This window comes from Bos taurus, chromosome 23 (assembly GCF_002263795.3).
Source record: "Bos taurus isolate L1 Dominette 01449 registration number 42190680 breed Hereford chromosome 23, ARS-UCD2.0, whole genome shotgun sequence".
Lineage (NCBI taxonomy): Eukaryota > Metazoa > Chordata > Mammalia > Artiodactyla > Bovidae > Bos > Bos taurus.
In genome coordinates, this window is record NC_037350.1 from 48,769,542 (window position 1) to 48,793,573 (window position 24,032).

At 46.3% G+C, this 24,032-nt stretch overlaps 1 protein-coding gene across 1 annotated transcript in view; it reads left to right on the forward strand.

Annotated features, from left to right (window-relative positions):
* Window positions 1-734: 734 nt before the first annotated feature.
* F13A1 (coagulation factor XIII A chain) overlaps window positions 735-24,032 on the forward strand; it is a 143,575-nt gene continuing 120,277 nt past the window's right edge. The window contains 3 exon segments of the mRNA NM_001167894.3: window positions 735-799; window positions 2,773-2,920; window positions 16,120-16,308. Coding sequence (NP_001161366.2) covers window positions 2,791-2,920; window positions 16,120-16,308 — 319 coding nt within the window. The 5' untranslated portion in view covers window positions 735-799; window positions 2,773-2,790.

The window sequence follows — 24,032 nt, forward strand, 5'->3', positions numbered from 1 at the left end:
GGGAAATACATGGAAACTTTTAGAGGGAAATGTTTCTTTTCTTTTTTCTCCCATCATTTCAAAAGAAACCAAAATAGTTTTCAGGGAAAAAAAAAGAAAGCACGAAACAAACCAACAAGTGTTATTTTCTCATCTTTGTGGCACTCCTCAGGGTGTTCTCACCTTCCTTCTGGCTGGCAGCTCCCCCCCCTCACCCCCCCACCCCCCGCCCCCGCAGGAAAGCTTGATGTTGGGTGGTGGGTGGTGGGTGGTGGGTGGTGGGTGGTGGGTGGCGGGTGGTGGGCCGGGGGCTCCAATGTTTGTTCCTTCAGTTTTACACATGCTGCGTGGCCACTGCTGTCTGTGACCAGACCCCTCCTCCTGGCCAGCCAAGCTTGAAATTCTGGAGGGCAAAACTGTCCCCTTGAGTGGGGAGACCCTTCGCCCCAACCCTCTGACCTAAGGGCCGGGGTGCCGTCTGCCCAGCCCTGAGGGCCCTCCGCTCCCAGTGGCCGGGGAGGGGCGGCAGATTGTAGGTGGGGGAGGTGAGAAGCAGGACCGGGGAGAAGGGGCGCAGGGAGGCAATGCCGGAGTGACGGCAGGACGGCGAGGTAAAGAGAGTCTCAGAGAGCGCCGCTGGCTCCAGCTGTCAGGCAGTGGGAGGAGAAATCGCTGTGGGACGGGAGGGGGGCGCGCTCTTAGGAAGTTATTTAAGAACCAACTTTCTTGTCGGTCCTGTGTCCTTTTGAGGAAGTACCCCAGAGACGCCCAGAGACGCCCAGAGTCGGCCCGCGCTGGGGCACCTCGGGAGGGAGCGCAGGTAAGCCGCCCGCCGCCCCTCCGGCCGGCATCCCTCAGCCCTGCACGCGGGGGTCCCGGGCCGCCGCCTCCTCGGTCCGCCCCCGCCCCTGGGTCTCCCCAACGATGCTCGATGCTCGGGTGGTGCTCAGAGAGCAGGGGGCCGGGACGGAGGCAGCCCGGCTGCTCCACTTGGTTCTTCGCCCCTAACTCTGCATCCACTCAGCCCCGCCGGCTTCTAAACTAGGGCCTCTCTCAGGTAGCCGTCCTGGGAAGCTTTCCTAAAGGCGCTGCTGGCTGAAAACGGCCTCTGGGGTCTCCCCCTCAACAGACAGGGGAGCAGACTAAGGAAAGGGGATGCAAATGGCTGGGAGGCGGAGGGGTCGGGGAGGGTGGAGGAGGGCCAGGTAAGAACAGCTTCCTGCTGCAACTTGGGTCCATGGCTTAGCTCTCATCCCTGTCTCCGGGCGGCAGGCAGAGCCGAACTTGAGCACCTCCCCCGCCCCCCGGACCTGGCAAGGAGGCGGGGTCTGTGCCCACCTGCACCCACCCAGCCCGGCCTGCACCGGCGTCTCTCACCTGGCAGCTACTTGGGGGTCCCCAGCCTCTGGTCCTCTCTCCCCAGGAGCTACTGCTCAACACCCCTCTCCTGGAACCCCACCCCACCCCCGCACGCACCGGCCCTCAGCCACCTTGCAGCCCCCTCGGCTGCTCCCCACCAGAGGATGCCTCTGTCCTGCCTGCGTCTGTTAGTTCTTCTCTCTCCTCGCCCCCACCGCGTAACCCACAAGACACTGTAAATAGGACTGCAGGTATTTACGGGCCCCAGCTCAGACTTGGCACTTCCAAACACTGCTGTCTCCTTCCAAACTCCAGCGCCCCGGGAAGGGGCTTGGGGCCTCCAGCGCGCAGTCTTTGCTCAGCCAGCCCCTGGACAGCTTATCCCCGACCCCGGTCCTCCCCTCCCCTCCCACCTTCTCACACCCTTCCCTGGAGCCTCCATAAGGCTGCTCTTCATCTTCAGAGGGTGTGCTTGGCTTTTGGAAACAGCCAGAGAACCCAGAGTCCTGACTGGGTAACCCAAAAGCTGGAGACAAGGTCTCCCTTCATTTGGCCCCTCGGTCAACAAGTGCCGGCTGGACCCCGACGGGGAGGTGTGGTGTTTAAACCGGGTGTTTGTCCGCACGGACTCGGGAGGAAGGGGAAGCAGGCTTGGGGCAAGGGCAGTGTTAGCCCGGTGGAGGGAGTCCTTTTAGCGAACAGGCTATTTATAGCGCTCTCTAATATCGCAGGCCCCTCCCCTTTACCTTCCCAAACTCTCCTCTCCCTCTTCCTGCTCCCTGGGGTCCCGGCTCCAAAGCAGTGGCCACCACGTTCTCACACCCTCCCGGCTTCACTGCTGTACCACGTCGGTCTCGAATGTAAACATCCCTAGGCTCCAACTTTGAGGGCAAGCATCTTTCTGTATGGTTCTCTGCGCATCCCAACTGGCCAAACCACAGCCTGGCACAGAGGGGACTCTCGATAAATACTGGCTGCATTAACTTGCAGGCATGAATGTTTGAAAGAATGCCACTTATTTGGACGTGAGTGTATGAGTTTATTCTTCCAGTGAGGACACCTCACCAGTCTATAGAAAATGGGCAGAGACACCTGCATAAACGTTTCTTCCAAGAGATACCCTTTGGGGGAATGAGAAAAAGACCGTGCTCTCCAAAATCTTTTACAGCTTTCATTTCTCCAAATAAGCCCTCTTTCTTCTGCTTTCCCTGTGTTTTCACGAACACGAAATCCACCCCCAAGATCCCTGGGGAGCTGTTCTCTGTCGTTAGACCTATCCTTCCTGCCACATCTCAGGGTTTATTTATGCGAAACTCAAAATGGGTTGCTCAAGAGCCGTCACGGACAGATACGTCTGTTTCTCCACTTCTGAATCCTTGTCGCAAAAGTAACTGGCTTCACGTTCCTGTCTGTGTCTCCTTTTCTCTCCCCAAGGAACCTGTGAGGCTGAGAATGTCGGAGTCCTCCTGGACCGCTTTCGGAGGCAGGAGAGCCATCCCCCCCAACACCTCCAATGCAGCAGAGAACGACCCCCCCACTGTGGAGCTGCAGGGCCTGGTGCCCCGGGGCTTCAACCCACAAGGTACGGGCACCTGCCTTGGCCCCCAGGGTGCTGGGTCAGCCCCCTCTGTCTCCACTGAGCTCCCACCAAAGCGGCCCCCTGCCAGTCTCTGGTTTAAGGAAGGGCCTCCAAAACCCTCTCTTGAGTGGTAGAAGCACCAAAGATCAGGATTTGTATCCCACTTCTGCTACTTCATCGCTTTGTAATGTCAAGAGCTTCCCTGGTGGCTCAGTGGTAATGAATCACCCTGCCAATGCAAGGGAGGAGGGTCTGATCCCTGGGTCGGGAAGATCCCCTGGGGAAGGAAATGGCAACCCACTCCACTGTTCTTGCCTGGAGAATCCCATGGACAGAGGAGCCTGGTGGGCTGCAGTCCATGGGGTCACAAAAGAGTCAGACACGACGGAGTGACTAGACCACCAGAGCTGCAATGCCAAGGAGGCCAGCTCTGCGAAGCAGGCCACTGGTGAGGCCTCTTGCTGCCCTACTGGTCTGTTTCCAAGAATGTTCTCTTGCTGGAAGTTTCCACTTCCAAAACCCCGTGGCCATTTCGATTGTCTGGTTCCTGCCTCCTTCCTACCCTGGGCTGCATGTCCACCTCTCTGCGTCTCACTGGAGAGAGAGGCTGGGGTCTGCCGTAACAGGGATGGGAGCCCCTGGCGCAGGTGACTGCGCCCCTTACTCTCACCTCTGCCCGTCCGGAGGGACCTGCTCTGGGAGCAGCAGGCCGCTCTGACCCTCTCCCAGCCCTGGCAGCTGTCATGGGGCCCAGATGCCAGCGGTGGCTTGGTGACACAGACACGGTTCCCTCGGGAACAGCAGGGACACTCAGACTCACGTCCCTGAGCAGAAACCCACAGGGAACATGCAGGGACCCAAACCCGTTTTGCTCCTGAAGGGGCTCTGTGTTGGTTTCCCCGGGGAGTGAACACCCCCTTCTAGGGGAGGTGTCCACGATCACCCTGTGGGGTGTGGTTAACCTGCTCGGCCCGAAAGAGACCAGAGGTTGAAAGAGAAGGGCAAGGACAATGCTGGTTATGAACAAACCCAGCAAGTTGGAGAATAGCTGGGCATGATGGCAGGTTTGATTGTGTTAGTATCATGTCCAGATGACGTGGTATCTAATTGTGAAGACGGAGAGAAACCCCAGGACCACCCGTGGGGCTCCATCCAGACTGGGAGCTTGGGTTCACAGAACTGAAGGGCATCTTCCACTGAGTCCAGGGGCCGAGACAGGGTGTTAACCTGGAGTGCTGAGCCCTGTCTCCCTTCCAGGTGCCGCACACTCCAAAATGCCACCGTTAGAGCCACAGAACTGATTTGAAAGGACTTGCTAATCAGCTCATCGAAATCGCAGTGTTATAGGTTGGGAGACTGAGACCAAAGCAAGCACTTGTCACATCCTCACTGCTTAGTCTAGGAGCCTGCCTTCCTTCTTTCCTTCCTTTCTCTTTCCTTCCTTCTTTCTTCTTTTTAAATGCAGATAAAATTGGAAAGCGTGCAGATGTTAAATTACCAACCAAGTTATCTTGGTGTAACCAAAGAAGTTATCTTGTTTCAGTTTTCTAGCAAAATTCCCTTCCTGCAGAGAACACTCTGGGACCCAGGAGAGGGGGCAAGGTGTGGAAGAAGTGGGCTGGGGGAGCAGAAAGTGAAAGGGGTACAGAAGAAGTGCGAGATGCCACGGAGGCAGTGAGGTGTCACAAAGTGTCCCCTGGTCCAGGACTCAGAAGACCCAGGGTCCTGTCTAACATCTTCCACTTGCTCACTTTTGGGCCATGGGACATGTCATGAAAACGACCAGAACCTCAGTTTTCCCATCAGCAAAATGGAGCAATATCCACTTCACAGTTGTCATGAGGCTCAATGACCAGTGGCTGTGCGAGTCTTGATTAATTCGTGCTCACTGATTCAGAAGATGTAGATTATCACACTTCTGCAAAGTCTGGGACCCACACATGGGAGCCTTGATCTAAGGGTAATATGTGTAGCCTGCAACCCTCAGATATAAAAAATGCAACAAAATGTTGCCAATAAGAAAATTGCCAGAGAAGTTGAGTGGGTAGTTCAATTTTTAAAAAATCTAGAAATACTAATTTTTTGGTTGCTTATTTTTGGAGGCAGGGGTGGGGAGTTGTTTTGAACTGACTTATTTGGAAAGATCAGTCATTATTTGCTTGGCAGTCAGATGTGTCCACAGCCCGGGTGACATTCTGGGATACTTATGACAGGCCCTGGTATGGGGGGGTGTGTCCAGTGAACAGTCAGTCCCTTGAGAACTGAATGACTCATCAGTCCCAGAGTCATTGTAACCTTCTTATTAATAACAGGTTTCTGATTTCATAAACATGTATCCATTTAGTAGCTCTACAGATGAGCTAAGTGCTGCATGCACTGAGGAGGGACCTATGAGCCCAGGAGGCATAGAAGTAAGTCCCAGATGAGTCGAACAGAAAAAACAATATGTATGTGTGTGTATATATATATATATATCGTCTGATCAAGGAGGGCCAGTTCCCAATATCCTTCATATTTCAAAAGTCTGTTTAATTGTACTAAAAGTGGGTTTTCTGGGACTAAATATGTCTACTTTTCCCCAAGTCCCTGCTAAGACCTGGTCACGTGGGTTTAAGTGCCAGCTTCTTGTAGGTTTCTCGGCCACCGGTGGAGGACTTGTGTCTTCTCGATCCCATCTGAGAATGACTGCTTCCAGGACTGTTGTTCTTCAGGCGCTCAGTCGTGTTCGACTCTTTGTGACCCCATGGACTGCAGCACGCCCGGCTTCTCTGTCCTTCGCTATCTCCCGGAGTTTGCTCAAACTCATGTCCATTGAATCAGTGATGCCATCCAACCGTCTCATCCTCTGCTGACCCCTTCTCCTGCCCTCAATCTTTCCCAGCATCAGGGTCTGCCTCCAGGATAACAAAGTCCTAAGCCTCACTCTCTTCCTTGGCTTCATGAAGTTTTCCAAAGTGTCCCTTTAGCAAACTGCTCTTGTGAGATGGACTGAGTTTTTCCCTTTGCATAGTCTTGTGGAAGCAGGATGTAGACAATATATACTGAGTGTATGTAATACCTTTAATAGGGATTCCCAGGTAGCTCAGCAGTAAAGAATCCATCTACCAATGCGGAAGATGCGAGTTCAGTCTTTGGGTCTGTAAGATCCCCTGGAGAAGGAAATGACAACCCACTCCAGTATTCTTGCCTGGGAAATCCCCTGAAAAGAGGAGCCTGGTGGGCTACAGTCCATGGGGCTGCAAAAACAGTCAGGCACGACCAAGCCACTAAACAACAACACTTTTAATCCAGGGCTTCAGTGCATATTTGGTTAAGAATGATTTTTGCCTGTATTTCAAAACAAACATAAGGTTCCTCCCATATGGCGGCATGCGCTGTAAGAAACACTGAGATGTTTGAGCTGACAGTGGAGCCCAGGCCGTGGTGGTGTTTGATGTTCTCTGGTGTTTTTAGGGATCCTTCATGGCTCCCCTTTGAACTCAATTGTAGCTGAGAGAAATATCTGAAAATCCCCTCAGCTTGTTTGGATTTGCATCTGTTTCTAATAGGCTGTGCTGCGTGCTCATTTGGTGTTTTTGAAAATCGCTCCACAGCTTTCCCGGTCTCAAAGGTTATTTCAGCAGGAGATCTAATGTTCCGGAAGATAAGCTTGTATTCTTGTTTTGGTTCAACTCTCTGTTGACAGCAATAGGGATCATTTGCAGCAGTAATTATACTTCTCATTTGACAGGTCTAATGCAATTTGAATTCAAACTGGAAAGCAAGCTCAATCTATAAAAAAAGAAAATCAAATGCAGGCAGGATCTGGTATTTTCAGGCTAACGGGGTCTGTGCCTTTCTGATCATCTCCCCCCTCCCTGCCCCTCCCTCCACGTCAGAACTAAAATAACTAATTGACTAGTAGGTCGTCTCTCCTTCGTGCAGAGGAAACCTCTCTGGGTTCAAGATTACTGAAAGAATAAAAAAGACCTTCAGTGTATGATTAAGAGATGATGCTGTGTAGAACCAGTTCACACTTCTCTTGATTTGTGGGAAAATGTTCAATGATTGTGTCAGGAACTATGCCAAGATCTCTCTGGGGACACAAAAATGAACAAGTCAACCCCTGGCCTCAAGCAACTGTCCACCTAGTGGTTGAAACAAACAGGTGAGAGGAGTGACCAGTGGTGTCAGTGGACTGGGGAAGAGGTTGAGGAGCGCTTCATGATGGACGGACACCTGAGTTGGGGCTTAGCAGATGAGTAAGAGCGTTCCGGGCAGACGAGTGCGTGGAAGGGCATTTCTAGCAGAGGGAACAGTGTATGTTAAGTAGTGAGGACAATAGAGGGGGAGGCGCCTGGGAAAAGTAAGCCAGAATCACATTCTAACAGGCTTTGAAGACCTTACCTTTCCTCCTCCAGACACAGGACACTTGCCAAGGATTCTAATTAGCAAGTGACACGATCAGAATTATGTTTATTAAAAAAAATGCTAATATTGAGAAAATGGGGAGAAGGAGGCACATTTGGGGGCTGCTGAGATACTTCAGGCCAGAGGAGAAACAGACCAGAGGGGTTTTAGTCCCTGGAGAGAGCATTAGACTCAGTTTTCTCATTCTAGCTTCTGCTGAGCATGTCTTACACATTCAGGATACAGGGCATCTTTCTTTTCTTTTTTTTGGCCATGCCACACGGCATGTGAGATCTTAGTTCCCCAACCAGGGATTGAACCCATGTCTCCTACATTGGAAGCATGCAGTTTTAACCACTGGGGAAGTCCCTCAGAGTACAGGACATTTTAATATTAATAGCCACAGTTAAAAAAAATAAGCTGTTTAAGAAAATGTTTTTAATGATTCTAATGAATGATGGTTTAAAATTCTGGGTATTCAAAAGGAATATGAGAAAGGAAACTTTATCCTGCTGTTTTCACAATAAAGAGACCTACCTCCTCATAGACAGTGTTTATACCTATCGTTTATATTATCAGAGATTGCATGGAGAACTCAGTTCGCTAGGGAATTCCTAGAATGTGAACCTAAACACTTAACTTATTTAAGGGTTCCATCTGTGACAGGTATAATCATTCTCTGAAGAATATTTTTACAAACTAAGGAGAAAATAATCTACTTTTAATCCAATTTTTTCTTATTAGGAGGAGGGTAGGAGGACAGGGAGGCAGCTGGCTCATGAGGAGAGATTTTTTTTTTAGCAGTCCATTTTCTGATGTTTTGGAATTAGGCTAAATTGTGTTAGGTAGACTTTTTGAAAGCTGTCACTTTGAAAGAGAAAACTGCCACGTTTCCAGCTACAATATCTCTCTAAAAGACAAAAAACATGGCTTAGCAATGAGTTGCTCCATTCTGCCAGTAAGTGGGCCAGGGATAAGCAAATTCATTTCCTGTTTGTGGCGAATGGAGCCTAGGTGATGAGAAGTTTCCTTCAATCTAAACTGTGTCTTGTTAAGCCAGTAGACAAAGCAAGAATCAGTATGCCAGCTTAATAAGTGTTCACGGAGGCCCTGCTACGTGCGAAGGAGCAATGCCAAGCAAAAGGTTCAAGAAAAATATACCACTTTCTTGATATCTTATGACAACCTGTGTTCGTATCTGCAGACAACCATCTGCAGAGTCCTTGCAATTATGAAGTATTAAAAGAAAAAAATACTTGATTGGTCTGTGGGTGACCAGCTGTGAGCAGTAAAAGAAAAGGGGTTCATTCAGTGGTGCTGGGGACCTCATCTCCTTCTCCAAGACGTGGGGTAACCCTTAGTAAATCTATAGATTGCTGATGTTCAGTTGCTAAGTCATGTTTGACTCTTTGCAACCCATGGACTGCAGCACGCCAGGCTTCCCTGTCCTTCACTATCTCCTGGAGTTGGTTCAAACTCATATCCTTTGAGTCCGTGATGCCATCCAACCATCTTATTCTCTATCATCTCCTTCTCCTTCTGCCCTCAATGTTTCCCAGCATCAGGATCTTTTCCAATGAGTTGGCTCTTCGCATCAGGTGGCCAAAGTATTGCAGCTTCAGAATCAGTCCTTCCAATGAATATTCAGGACTGATTTCCTTTAGGATTGACTGGTTGGATCTCCTTGCTGTCCAAGGGACTCTCATGAGTCTTCTCCAACACCGCAATTTAAAAGCATCAATTCTTTGGTGCTCAGCTTTCTTTATGGTCCAGCTCTCACATCCATAGATGACTACTAGAAAAACCATAGCTTTGACTATATGGACCTATGTTGGCAAAGTGATATCTCTGTCTTTTAATATGCTGTGTTGGTTGGTCAAAGCTTTTCTTCCAAGGAGCAAGCAGCTTTTAATTTCACCATCCACGGTGATTTTTGAGCCCAAGAAACTAAAATCTGCCACCGATTAGGAGATTATACTGGAGAGAGAGTAACAGGTCTACCACTTCCTTCTCCTTCTAAACAAAATTCTCCTGCTCATTGCCCTTCTGCACGTCATACACATCTGACTACAGTCTAGAAAATTATTTCTTTATTTATTTTTTTTTTTAGAAAATTATTTCTTTAAACTCTCAACTTTTCAGTGGAGCATTTAATATTCCGTAGCTTAGTTGTTTTATTTTTTAAACGGAAGGTTTCTCTTAGTTTCAGTGATTTTAGCATGAACTTTTAAGAGATTGTATAGGAAAATTTTACTTACCATTGACTTCATTTTTTCCCACGTAGGGTACCACTGTGATTCCCTATAATTTTTTTTCTTTCTTTCTGAAGGCATTGACTTAGAGTGATATTGCAATAGAAAAGATAAAGATCATTTAGAAAGGACAGTATTTTTTAAAAACGACATGTTTTGAATTAAACATTGTCAATTACACAACAATGTGGGCTACATTATTTTAAAACAAACTCTTCATGTATCTCTTAGCATATATTTAGTATATATACTTGTTTTCACTGTGAAAAAGGTATAAAACTACGATTGGTGGGGATGGGAGCTGAAGTTTTGCAGACGCAAAGGAGTTCATTCGCACTTTTTTTACCCATTGTAATGAGTGGTCTAAGTGAGCTGTGAAGACAGGGCATTTTTATTCCAATCTGAAACAAAACTGCTGGTCTGGAAGCTTCCTGTTTCAAAACCCCTGCATTATCTTTGGCAGTATTTATATATCATCCTGAATATTGTGAGAATGAAACTGTCTGATAAATGACATTTAAAACACTCATATGGTTAATACTATGATAAATGGAATGATCTATTTTAAAATGAGTAGCCAGCTCCTGGTTTCAGATTTTTAGGTATTATTACATTGGTTTAAAGTGAAAAGTGGAATATTTGCTATGAAATTTTAAAATATTACCCCAGGTTCAGTAGGGCTTCCCCTGTGGCTCAGCTGGTAGAGAGTCTTCCTGCAATGTGGGAGACCTGGGTTCAATCCCTGGGTCGGGAAGATCCCCTGGAGAAGCGAAAGGCTACCCACTCCAGTATCCTGGCCTGGAGAATTCCGTGGACTCTATAGTCCATGGGGTTGCAAAGAGTTGGACAGGACTGAGTGACTTCAGGTTTTCAGGCTCAGTAACAAGATGATTAAGACACAGTCCGGTCCTTAAGGGGCTTACAGACCCCTAGATAAAATCACCTATATTAGGGTGATACTAAGTGGCTGATGATAATAGACATTTTTAAGAAGAAAAACATATTCTGAAAATCTGGACGAGAAAATGACTCCCTCCACATGTAGAAATTCAAGAAAAGAAAGGCAGGCCTGTCTGCTGAGGAGCATCGTCTTATTGAATCTCCTCACCGCCGTCATTCTGCAGGTGAGAAAGCGGAGGCACAGGTCTATGTAACTTGTCCAAAGTCACAGAGATAGTCCGAGTCAGAACTGAGACCTGGGTCGAGGCAGTCTGGGTCCAGAATCCATGTTCTTATCCACTGTGCTATTCTGCTTCTCCGAGTGCACTAATAACAATATAATAATAATTTCGAGCTTTTACTATGTGCCAGATACTGTGCTAAAGTGTTTTATATGTGCTCTTTCTTTTTCATTTAGCGCTCACATCAACCGTATGAGGCATTTCATTGCCTTTCTAAAAATAAGAAAACTGGACTCAGATTAAATAACTTCTCAGCGTTGCACAACTAGTGATGTATCTCCCAAACCATATTCTGAAAAATCCTCCACTCACACAAAAATACTTCCCATGGCCATTCAACTTTGGAAAGCAGTCTACCTGTAGGAGGTTTGCAGTACACAGCAGCCTACGACAGTTCCGCACAACTTTTGCAAGAACCCTGATTGTGTGTGCGTGCTAAGTCGTTTCAGTCTTGTCTGAGTCTTTGCGACCCCATGGACTGTAGCCCACCAGGCTCCTCTGTCCCTGGGATTCTCCAGGCAAGAATACTGGAGTGGGTTCCCGTGTCCTCCTCCAGGGGATCTTCCCTACCTAAGGATTGAACACATGCCTTCTGCATTGGCAGGCGAATTGTTTGCCACTGAGCCACCAGGGAAGCTCAAGAATCCTGATTAACTCTGGTTAAATCAGCACTTCCCAAACGGATTTAACCCTGGCTATTCCTTCAATCCCACATGTACATCCGATAGAACTAGAACTTCATGATGCTACGCAAGGATGAACTGACTTCAGTCAGACTCACTAGACACTAACCAGGTTCTTCAGACTGGGGTGTGGAACTGGAAAGCCAGGGTTTTCATTTGCAATGAGAACGAGAGCCACCGAGAGCCTGATAGCAAAGGACTTGCATCTCTCTCTCTGGCTTTGTTTGTCCACACAGGCAGAGCTGCTCGGGAAACCACTCATTTTTAGGGGCAGGTCATCAGGCAGGGAGGGGTGGGCAGCGCTGAGCAGATCCTGGCGGTGCTCTGGGATCAGGTGTGACTGTACAGGTAGACTGGACTCTCCCCACCTCACCTGGAAGGCTGCCCCGACAGCCTGCCAGCCGACCTTTCTGCCTCCAGCACTGCCCCCCTCCAGTCTGTTTTCCTCTCTGTCACCAGAAGAGGCGGTTTCCGGTTGTCTCTGCATCCATCTAACCATATGCATCTGCTAGCTCAGGTTCTTCACTGGATTCCCAGTGCAGTTAAGAGTCCAAACTCCTTGACAGGGACTTCAAGGCTTGCTGCCTTCTCGTCCACGGTGGTCGCATTGCAACCCTCCAGTCAACCAATCACTTTTCAGCTTTGTTTCAAAAAAACATTGATTTTGACCGTGCAAGATCTCCGTTGCCGCATGCAGGATCCAGTTCCCTGGACCAGGGATTTCACCTGGGGCCCTGCATTGGGAGCGTGGAGTCTTAGCCGCTGGACCATCTGGGACGTCTCCACCTTTCCACTTTCAAAGTAAACCATGCACTCTCTCCCCTCAGTCTCCGCTCATCCTCCTTTCTCTCCCACCTCTCTTTCTACCTGGAAAACTCACTCAACTTTCTGACCCCTACTTATACCTCAGTTCTTCCAGAAAGCTTCCTGAGTCCCCCATAGTCTGTGTTAGGGGCTCCTGGCCAGAAACCCTCCCCCACTCATCATTCCTTTCATTTATCAGAGCGTTTTACTTTTTCATGACACTATCATAATTACCTGTTCACTTTTCCATATCTACCACTGTGCATTTGTATTTGTTTAGCAGTGACCTAATGTATCTATATCCATGTCTTGACTGACAGCGTAAAATTGCATACTGTTAAACTCCCGGAGGACAAGAAGTTAGGAAGGACATTAAATGTATTGAATATAAATGCCTGCATGCTAAGTCACTTCGGTTGTGCCTGACTCTTTGCTGCCCATGGACTGCAGCCAGCCAGGCTCCTCTGCTCTGTCCATGGGACTCTCCAGGCAAGAGTACTGGAGTGGGTTGCATCCCCTCCTCCATGGGATCTTCCAGCCCAGGGACGAACCTGCATCTCTTATGTCTCCTACAGTGGCCGCCTTCTGGGTGGCTAAGATGGTAAAGAATTGAATATACACTTAGGGTCTAAAATTAGCTTAAGAATTTGGAACAATTAACCTAATACAATAAGATAAAATTTAATGTGAAACAAGTAAGGCCCTAAAATTAGGCTAAAAAGAAAAAAAATTGCATTGATAGAAATGGTTAAATAACAACATGAGTAAGTGACTTATAGGAATCTGACTGAGTTTTAATCGACTACTGACGGAAGTGACATCAGAATGTATTTTTAAAGTTTTGCTTCACCACATGCTTAATGTAAATCAACAATAAGAGTATCCAAAACACTAATGGTATTTTGGACTGAAATCACAGAAGTTTATTTTGGAAGATGCAGTGGCCTCATTGGTTTTCACTGGAAAAACCCTAACCAAAGATGCAGTTAATTCTAGGAAAAACATTACAAGAGAGAATTTCATAAAATGGGTATATATATGTCAGAGCAGGTAAAAGGTCTAGAAGTAATCTCTTAAAGAACACTGAAGGCTTAGAGAATGCTTTACTCAGAGGAACACTCACAGTAGTCTTTATATACAGAAAGAGTGCCAGATGAAACGAATAGAACATATTCTATATTTATGCAGAAGTTAGAACCAGAATCTATAGTTACAGAAATTATAAGGAAGCAGATGTCAGTTCATTTTATAAGGATTTTTCAAATAACTGGATTATATAAAAATAAACTGTTTGCTTTATATGATAGTGGGTTCCCTGTTCAGATGGAGACTCAAAGCCTAAGTATGAGGGTTTTCATGGAGGTGTTTAATACAGCAGGTCTACCAGATGGCCTAGCAATACCTCTACCCTCTGAGAGTCTGTGATGCTATAATATCAGTATATTCCTTCCACTGGTGCTGATTAATGGAGAGCGGTTAAACTCTTCTCTGAGGAATTAGATTTTTAGACATTAAAAAAAAATTATTAAAAGTCAAGATGCTAAGAAAGAGGGCCAAATGAGTTGGTTCCTGAGGTCCTTCTCAAGTGGGACATTCATGATTCTTCAGCTCTTTCTGAAGCTAGTTTTACACTGGGGATTGTGGCCTTAATAAGACCAGAGAACTTAGGGGGAAGGCAGCTTGGAAGAGAGAGGTGTAGAAATAAACGTCTTCAGCCCACAGCCTCCTAAAGGAACGAAACTGCACTTCCGGGGACTGTGCACTACAGCAGGGTTCTGAGATGCTGCAAACGCAAAACTGCACCTTGGGTTTTCCATGTGCTTCAGTGTCACAGTCAGAATAGCTCGCTGAGGACCACACCATGCGAAATACAAAATAACTCCATCACGGTTCATAGTCAGAGAGCCACAGAGGAGCCTCTGGTCCCAGGCATAACGTCATTCTCCTGTGAGGACGATGAATCTTTGTAGACATTCTCAAGAAATTAGTGTCTTTGTTTTAAAGGTGAGAAAACTCAGCTTCTAAGAGGTAACCTCCCTGACCTAAGTAATGATGAGAGCTGAGATCAAACTCAGGATTACCTGGACTTTGAAATAATCCCAGGTGTTTCAGGGACTCCTAGACTTCAGAACTATAGAGTATTTTAATGAACCTAATTTCTCTGTTTTGCCTATGAGACAAAATGAGCTCAGAGGGGACCAGACATCCTGCTCAAGACTCCTGTGTAAAAGCAAAGGAAGCCACTGAGTCTTACAGGGTTGAAGCCCCAGCACTCTGTCTACACTGAGTCAGCACAAACCATGCAGCTGGCATGGTCAGGAAAAGAGAGAGAAGTCAAGATGGCAGGACTCCCTTCCCCCATGGTCAGGAAAAGAGAGGCAAGTCACGATAGCAGGACACCCTGTCCTACCCCTCACCCAGTTTTCTCTCCCCTGTGGCCCTTTAGAACCCCAAATGCATACACAGAACTCTATTTTTAGATCCCATGGGCTATAGCCTGCCAGGCTTCTCTGTCCATGGGATTCTCCAGGCAAGAACACTGGAGTGGGTATCCATTCCCTTCTCTAGGGGGATCTTCCCAATCCAGTGATTGGACCCAGGTCTTCTGCTTTGCAGGCAGATTCTTTACCACTGAGCCACAAGGGAAGCCCATATTTAGACTAGATCTTCTAAACTGCACTGTAGTTGGGTAACTGGAGTTACCATCACATCAATAATCGTTGCAGACAAAATGGGGAAAAAAACCTAAAGGAGATCTAACTTTCATCCAGTGTTATCATGTCTCAGATAAATATATAACTGACATTTACACTCCCGATTCCACACATCAGAGGAAAAACCTGAAGATTTTGGCATTACACCAGGGTTTGCTTCCAGATTGGTCGGTTGGTAGCCAGGCAAATGCGAAGCTTGTTTCTGCCTGTTCAATGTGGAAACAATCCTACCTCCCTCATAGAAACACTAACATGCTTCCCCTACACCTGTTCCCTCTGTTTCCTGCTTTTGAAGGACAAGCTCTCCTTTTAGAATTATGGAAAAGGAGGTTTACCCTTCCTGAATAAGAGGAGAATTTTGGATTAATGGTCTACTTGGACTGCAAGGAGATCTAACCAGTCCATTCTGAAGGAGATCAGCCCTGGGATCTCTTTGGAAGGAATGATACTAAAGCTGAAACTCCAGTTCTTTGGCCACCTCATGCGAAGAGTTGACTCATTGGAAAAGACTCTGATGCTGGGAGGGATTGGGGGCAGGAGGAGAAGGGGACGACACAGGATGAGATGGCTGGATGGCATCACTGACTCGATGGACATGAGTCTGAGTGAACTCCGCGAGTTGGTGATGGACAGGGAGGCCTGGCGTGCTGCGATTCATGGGGTCACAAAGAGTTGGACACGACTGAGAGACTGATCTGATCTGATCTGATCTGTCCTTATAACATCCCTTGGAAGCTTTGTCAGATTTGATCCCTCCCCTTTTAAAGATAAAAAATTGAAACCTGTTATTCCCTGCTTTTTCTACCATAGAGACGCTGTAGTCATTGTGGGAAGCAGCTGACTGGATGAACACCAATGTGAGACTCGGGCGTGAAGCCTTGCCTTGAGTCCTGGCTTCTCTGTATCTAGACCTGTACGCTAGGCATCACCATCACTGCCCTCTTACACCCGAAGTGGGATCTGAAGTGGGGTCAGAAGGGGAAAAGTCTTTTTAAAAATCTTCTTTGAATGCAAGGATGCCACAAGAGACCTATTCTGAGATCTACCAGCCTCCTGTATAGAGTTTTATCTAATAAACCTATTACCTCGCATCTTTGGGAAAATTAATCTTGTTTGTCTGAGTGTGTGTTTAAACCAAAATTACTCAGTGTTTTCCTTGATTGTTTTCTTTGTGTACAGACTACCTTAATGTCACGAATGTTCACCTGTTCAAGGAGAGGTGGGATAGCAACAAAGTGGATCACCACACCGACAAATACAGCAACGACAAGCTGATCGTTCGTAGAGGACAGTCTTTCTACATTCAGATCGACTTCAATCGTCCCTATGACCCCACAAGGGATCTCTTCAGGGTGGAGTATGTCATTGGTGAGTGCCATGTGCAAGCTCTGCTCATGACAGTCATGATACCATGGCTTATAATTGCAAAGTGGTACAGGTGTATTTCCTGGAATCGTACTTTAACAGTTGGCTGGAACTGGGATTAATCACATACAGTCACTGTACCACTCTACAGGCTAAGGTGGGTGTGATACAATGCCAAACATCCATAAATCATTTGCCTAGTCAGGCAAAGATCTGGTATAATAAAAGTGAGCCCAGTTGGCATAAAATGTTAATGGATGTAGAGAAAAACACACATTGCTGATATATATGCAACTTAATAACCTGGAAAACAATCTGGCATATCTGTTCATATTAAAAAGACATATGTCCTTTGACCCTGCAATTTCACCCTTAGAAATCTATACCAGTGATATTTAAAATCTTAAAATCCACTTTTAAAAAGTGGGCATTATTTACTGCAGCATTGTATATGGTGACAAAAACATCCCAAGAGTAAGCAACTTTCAGTAGTGGAAGTAGGGGAAGGGCTGGAAATACGTGACATAGTCACATAATGGACTGAATCCGACCTAAACCAGTGACTTCAAGAGACGTGGTGAGAAAACAAAATAAGGAAGCGTGTATGCAAAATCCATATATGTGTGTGTAAATGTGCATGTGCACAGATCAGTAAAGTATTGTGAGTTCAGAAAAAACTATGAAGCACACACATTGGTGTTGATGTGGGATCCATGGTGGAAATATGGCCAAAATGAAGCCAAGAGAAGCAAAAGGAAAGGGAGCCAAGCAGGAAAAGGAGGGGGGAAAGTGAGCACAACATGGAGTCATCGACGTAAAATCACTGATCTGTAGGAATAAATATAATTAAAAGGATTAAAATCACAGCTAAAAATGCATACTGCCCTAGGGAAAAAAATCTAAGACTGCCGATCACTTGAGGAATACGGTTTGTGTTTACTTGAGCTTACAACATGAATTCGCACATAAATGTGGGGAAATTGTTTAAAGAGAGAGGAGAAGGGGGAGAGGAGAAAAGAGATCCCTGAGTCAGAATAAAAAATATCAGTGCGGCGATTGAGTTCTACACAGAATTGTTTGTTATCCCAATTGTGCAATGAGAAAAGGGAAAACTAATTGAATGGTTCTCGCGTGTTAGGCAAAGTGAAATAACACAGTTTAATTACATTTAGGGAGTAGACTCTTATTGTTAATATTTTTTAATAACGGGTACTTCAGGTGAAAGAAGAATCCACAGCTAATTTTTAAACAATATTTTGAAATACAAAGAAAATTTACTTTTGTTTCTTTCCTTAAGTTCATTCAGTTTCTTCTGTGTGTATGTGTGAATGCTTGGCTGGATGGCATCACCGACTCGATGGATGTGAGTCTGGGTGAACTCTGGGAGTTGGTGATGGACAGGGAGGCCTGGCGTGCTGTGATTCACAGGGTCGCAAAGAGTCGGACACGACTGAGTGACTGAACTGAACTGAACTGTGCATGCTTGTGTGGACTAGATATGATTAAAACCTCCTTGACACATTTATAATAAAAGGATCACTCCACACATGTCAATAAATACCCAGTTTTGTTTCAACTTAATGGGGATTTTTTTTGCCTTCATCTTTATAACCAAATATTCCAGGCAGTGAGGGGATGATAGGGAAGCTTGGTCCCTAAACTGGACATGTCTGAGGTGTCAGATCTTCTCCCACAATCACTCATAAAAGAATTATAATAATGAAAGTCTCAGGAAGAATAAGATGACTGTCTTAGATCAGGTTTCTAGGACACAGACTCTGAGAAGGAGAGCTGTGTGAAACGAGATTTCTGGGGCACGATCTCGGGGTCACCATCTGAGCAGGAGTGCAGGGGTCAGTGTCAGACAGAGAGAGGAGCTGAGCTCCGCTGAGCAAAGGCATCAGGGGGTCCCACCGTGCCCGCTGGAGCCGGACTGTGCCTTCAGGGTTGGCCAGTCTTGAGGCAAGGGCATAGGCCCTTTATATTCTAGCGTGGACTGTCATTGACCGTAGGCTACCCCCAGGGAGGGGGTACTTAGTTAGCTGAGTCTCTATGGCTGAGGGTAAACCCCTGAGGGCCATGAGCCGCCAACGCTCCCAGCATCAGGGACAAGGATGCCTCCGTCCTAAGCGCAGACAGTCTGGGCAGCAGACCACAGCTGCCACTGCAGTAAGCACTCAGTCTTGTCTCTTTATTAAAAAAAAGACACAGTGCTACATTTGTTCCTTCAGCAGAAAGGTGAGGCGGAGGAAGCATAGCAGATTTACCTTTGAGATAAAAATCTGCGTGTTTTAAAAAACAATACATCTCACGTAAGTCAATGTCAAGAAGAAGCACTGACTTCAATCAAAAATGGGTAAAAAGACTTGAACAGACATTTTCCAAAGAAAACATAGAGATGGTCAATAGGCACATGGAAAGAAGGTCAGCATCCCTGCTTATTAGAGAAATGCAAATCAGAACCACAGTGAAGTGTTGTCCTATACCTATCACAGTGGCCATCATCAAAAATCTGCAAGTAAGTGTTGAAGAGGATGTAGAGAAAAGGGAGCCCTCTGACGCTGTTGGTGAGAACGTATGTTGGTACACCCACTGTGGAAAACAGTATGGCGCTTCCTTAAAAAGATTTTTGAAACAAATACTACCAAGTGATCCAGCAGTTCAACTCCTGAATATATCACCCCAAACACTCGAAAACACTAACTTAAGAAGATACACACTCACCAGGGCTTCAGCAGCGCTGTTTGTATACAATAGGCAAGATGTGGAAGCAACCCAAATGCCCATCAGCAAATGATAGAATTAACATGCTTGTGTGTGTGTGTGTGTGTGTGTGTGTATGATGGTGGAATATTACTCAGCCATACAAAGAGTGAAATACTACCATTTGAAGCAACATAGATGCACCTAGAAAATATTATGCTTAGTTAAATGTCAGATGAAGACAAATACTGTATAATATTACTCATATAGAATCTAGAAAATAAGACGAATGGATATGCAAAACAGAGTCATGGAAAAAAAGAAAACCTTGTGGTTACCAAAGAGGAGAGAGAAGAGGGAAGAGAGACAAATGAAGGGCATGGGATTAACAAACTGCTACATATAAACTAGGCAAGCAACGAGGTCTTACTGTGTAGCAGAGGGGATTATACCCACGATCTTGTAATAATATTTGATAGAGTATATTCTGCAAAGACAGGGAGTCACTACCCAGTATACCTGTAACTTGCACAGTGTTGTAAATCGACTCCACTTCAATTAAAAACAATAATTGCTATAATAAGAAGAGACAAGTATTGAACATGAATCAGAAATGCAATTCAGTGCAAAGGTTTGTATATGCAAGTGTACTTCAATTTCAAGAAACCTAGAATGTGACAAAGTGATTTAAAAAACAGAAAAGAGAATACTTCATAAAAAATATGGGACTCATAAGAGTCTTCAAATATTTATCTTAGAGTGTTTAAAACAGATTTATCAACAAAGATCAATTTATATACTATTTCCAAGAGTGTAACTATTGCATAGAGAGACCTATTGTCTTATTAAAAATACAGAGAAAATAACCACACATACGTGCTTCCAGTTTGCCCTTCTTTGTTATTGCTCCTTTTTCTTTCCTGTGACTTTATATAAGCTGAGCTGGGTTGCCTTAATACCCTGGAGATTTCTTCTGTGGCTGTCCTCAGAACCTAGGGTCATGGGATTTATTTATAAGTGATTCCGCCTTCAAATTGAGTTTCTTTCTTTTTAAATATTTAATTAAATAGCCTCTCAGATGGTCCCAGATTTAACCCATTGCATGCTGGCTTCCCCAGGCAGAGAAAGGAGGTGAGCATGGGGCTGCTGCTTTTCCTGGGCCAGCGCGTCCCTCGCTTGTACTCAGAGCTCTGATAGCTCATTCATTAGAGGCTGGCAGAGCACAGCCACCTCTGAGGGTCACGTGGGGGGTGTTAATGACCTGGAGGAGGTGGGTATGTGTGGAACATGTGCCCGGTCATCTATGGGGCCTTTTCCCTCTCTCCACCTCTGAGCCTGCAGCCACCAGACATCGTGGAAGGCAGGGGTTCAGTTCAGTTCAGTTCAGTCGCTCAGTCGTGTCCGACTCTTTGCGACCCCATGAACCGCAGCACGCCAGGCCTCCCTGTCCATCACCAACTCCCAGAGTTCACCCAAACCCATGTCCATCGAGTCGGTGATGCCATCCAACCATTTCATCCTCTGTCGTCCCCTTCTCCTCCTGCCCTCACTCTTTCCCAACATCAGGTTCTTTTCCAATGAGTCAGCTCTTTGCATCAGGTGGCCAAAGTATTGGAGTTTCAGCCTCAACATCAGTCCTTCCAATGAACACCCAGGACTGATGGGGCAGAGCACTAATTATAGGCTTTGTTAGTCTGGAGCTGGAGCTGTGAAAACCTGGGAAGAGCGTGTGGTGTTAATATGCTGTGACTTCAGCTCGGGCTCCCTAATTTTTTGAGACTTCTTTATGACAGAGTCATTCCGAGGAGAGAATTTTTTTTAACTTATTTATTTTAATTGGAGGCTAATTACTTTACAATATTGTGGTGGTTTTTGCCATACATTGACATGAATCAGCCATGGGTGTACATGTGTTCTCCATCCTGAACCCCCTCCCACCTCCCTCACCATCCCATCCCTCAGGGTCATCCCAATGCACCAGCCCTGAGCACCCTGTCTCATGCATCGAACCTGGACTGGCGATCTGTTTCACATATGATAATATACATGTTTCAATGCTATTCTCTCAAATCATCCCACCCTTGCCTTCTCCCACGGAGTCCTAGAGACTGTTCTATACATCTCTTTCTCTTTTGCTGTCGCATATAGGGTCATCGTTACCATCTTTCTAAATTCCATATATATGTGTTAGCATACTGTATCGGTGTTTTTTGAGGAGAGAATTTGCAGCTCTCTTCCTCTCCAGCTCTCCCTCCTCAAAACAAAAAGTTTACCCTGCCCAGTGAGCCCTCCAGATTGACTGTGAGGTCCTCGGGCACATTTCTTTCTCCCTGGAGTCCAGTCACAGGCACACAGGGGCATTGAGGCCAGCACCTTGGACGCTCTCTTGACCTTTTTAGCCCCTCCACAGCTCTCACAGCTCCAGGCTTAATATTTCTGGGCCCCGCAGAAAGAAGAGGGGAAGGATGGTGTCCAAAAAGCCTATTCCTCTTATCAGAACAGCAGTTTCCCCTGGAGCCCCAGCAAGCTTTTTATGGCTCATGTACTACCCTTCCCTGTAAGAAGAGCTGTGAAACTAGTCTCAGAGACAACTAAGCTTGGCTGCTGTAGAAGCCCAGGGGTGTTTGCTGGAAGTCCCTTCAGCCCAAGAGTCCAAAAGTGCAGCCTTTCTTGAGGACAATGACGGAGGTCATTCATGGTCATGGTCATCACGTGCCCGAGCAAGAATGGGACCCTAGGCACCGCACATATTCTGTTATTAGTCCCACTAAAACACTGAAATAATCTCTACGCTTCAATATTTCTATTTCATCTATTTCTTTTTTTATTAAAAAAACATGTATTTGTTTATTTATTTGACCGCAGATGGGATCTAGTTCCCTGTGTGTGCATGCTCAGTCGTTTCAGTCATGTCCAACTCTTTGTGGCCCTATGGACTGTAGCCCTCCAGGCCCCTCTGTCCGTGGCCAGGGGTTAAACCCAGTCCCCCTGCATTGGGAGCAGAGTCTTAGCCCCTGGACCCAGGAAAGTCCCTCATCTTGAGTGTGTGTGTGCTCAGTCATATCCGGTTCTTTGCAACCCCATGGACTGTAGCCCACCAGGCTCCTCTGTACGTGGGATTTTCCAGGCAAGAATACTGGAGTGGGTTGCCATTTCCTTCTCCAGGGGATCTTCCCAACCTGGGAACTGAACCTGTGTCTCCTGCTTGGCAGGCAGATTCTTTACCACTGAGCCACCCGGGAAGCCCGTGAGTTTTATCTTAAGTCATCAAGGGTGTCAGACTGGTGTGTATTCAGGATGGGAGTGACTTGAACGACTCTTAGGGGATTTGAGGCTGGAGAGGAGGTGCTTAAAGGAGAGAGGGCGAGAGCCTGAATTCGGGCACTGGTTGAAGAGTCGGAGAGGAGGGTGGGACTTGGGAGATGTGTCGGAGACAGAAACCCACTGGACTTGTAATTGGTAGTCTGGGTGGAGTGAGAGGGAGGTAGTCAGATACGGCTCCTGGGTTGCTGGCCTGCATGCTGCTGATGATAGATGCTGGCATCTCCAAAGGAGAGAGATAAGTGCTTGCATGCTAAGTCGCTTCAGTTGTGTCTGACTGTTTATGATCCTATGGACCAAAGCCTCTTATATTTCCTGCACTGGCAGGCAGGCTCTTTACCATTACTGCCACTTGGGAAGCCCAAATGAGATAAGAGATGGAGGAAATTCAGGAGAGAAAACCTGAGTGGGAAGTAATACTGATGCTAGTGACTCCCACTGACAACTCGCTTACAGGCTCAGGTACTGGGCAAGGTGCTGCCCTGGATGGTGCTCATCTCTGTCTTCTTCAGAAGTGATTAAGGGACTTACTCAGCGTCACACCTGGAAAGTGCTGGGGCTGTAATGCGAACCCAGGCATTCTCTCCTAATCACAATGCACAGGACCTGTGCCACCGAAACAGTAGACGTGTAAGTGAGATTCTGTTCGTTCCTGCTGAGTGTGAAGTAGTAATACTAAAGGGACTTCCAGGTAAAATTTGTCCAATGGATGATCCCATATATGAATCGGAAGCTTAGGGGAAAAGTTTGGGTTGATATATGGAAATGTGGATATCAGTCATACATAGATCATTTAGAAAAAGTAAATCAAGGGAGAAATTGACAGAGGCTCAAATTCTGGGGGAAAATGATTTTTAAGGAGTCAGTCCAGGAGCTGGCACCCCTGGAGGAGACAGAGACCATGTGATTAGATAAGTTGAAGGGACACCAAAGAAGTGTGGTATCACTAAACCTGAAAAAAAATCGGGTGCTTAAAGAGGGAATTGTTTGATGCTTTTGGAAGAGAAGAAGATAATTTAGATAATATCTAGAGAAGACTGTGGGTAAGAGGTGGGGTATTTTGTCTTGGGTGTCTGTTTTAGGATTGAAGGTACTTGAACTTGCATGTAGGCAGAAGAGACGGAGCCAGTAGAGAAAGAGTCCTAAAGATTCTGGAGAATGCTGGAAAAAGTAGAAACATCTTGAAGTGGCTTGGTTGAAGGGTTGATTGGCAGAAGAATTCCTTATCTTCTGAGGATGTTGGAAAAGAGATTGGGGGTGGCTGTTACTATATTTGGTAGAGAGACAGAAAGCTGATTATCATGCCTGATGATCTCATCTTTCTCAAAGACCTAGGAGGTGAGCAGGTGCTGCAGGAACTTAGGGAGGCAAAGGACCATTTCCCATATCAGAGGGCATCACCCAAGTCCTTTAAGACTAGATGTCCTGGTGGACTTGGGGTTCAGACAGTTTAGGAGATATCCCCAGCTTTGGTGGGGATGGACATACTCAGTTTCTCTGCTGAGAAATGTTTTGCCCCAAATCACACAGCTGGTAAGATGTGGAGAAAAGTTCCCTAGCCTATGCTCTTCCCAATATTTTATGAGGCATTTTTTATGAGAATGGGTTACCTGTTCCATCATTTTAAGGCAACGCTGATATGAGATGTCATTTCAGATTTTTGCTGCCACGTGTTACTGCATGGATGGTCAGCATGTTCCTTC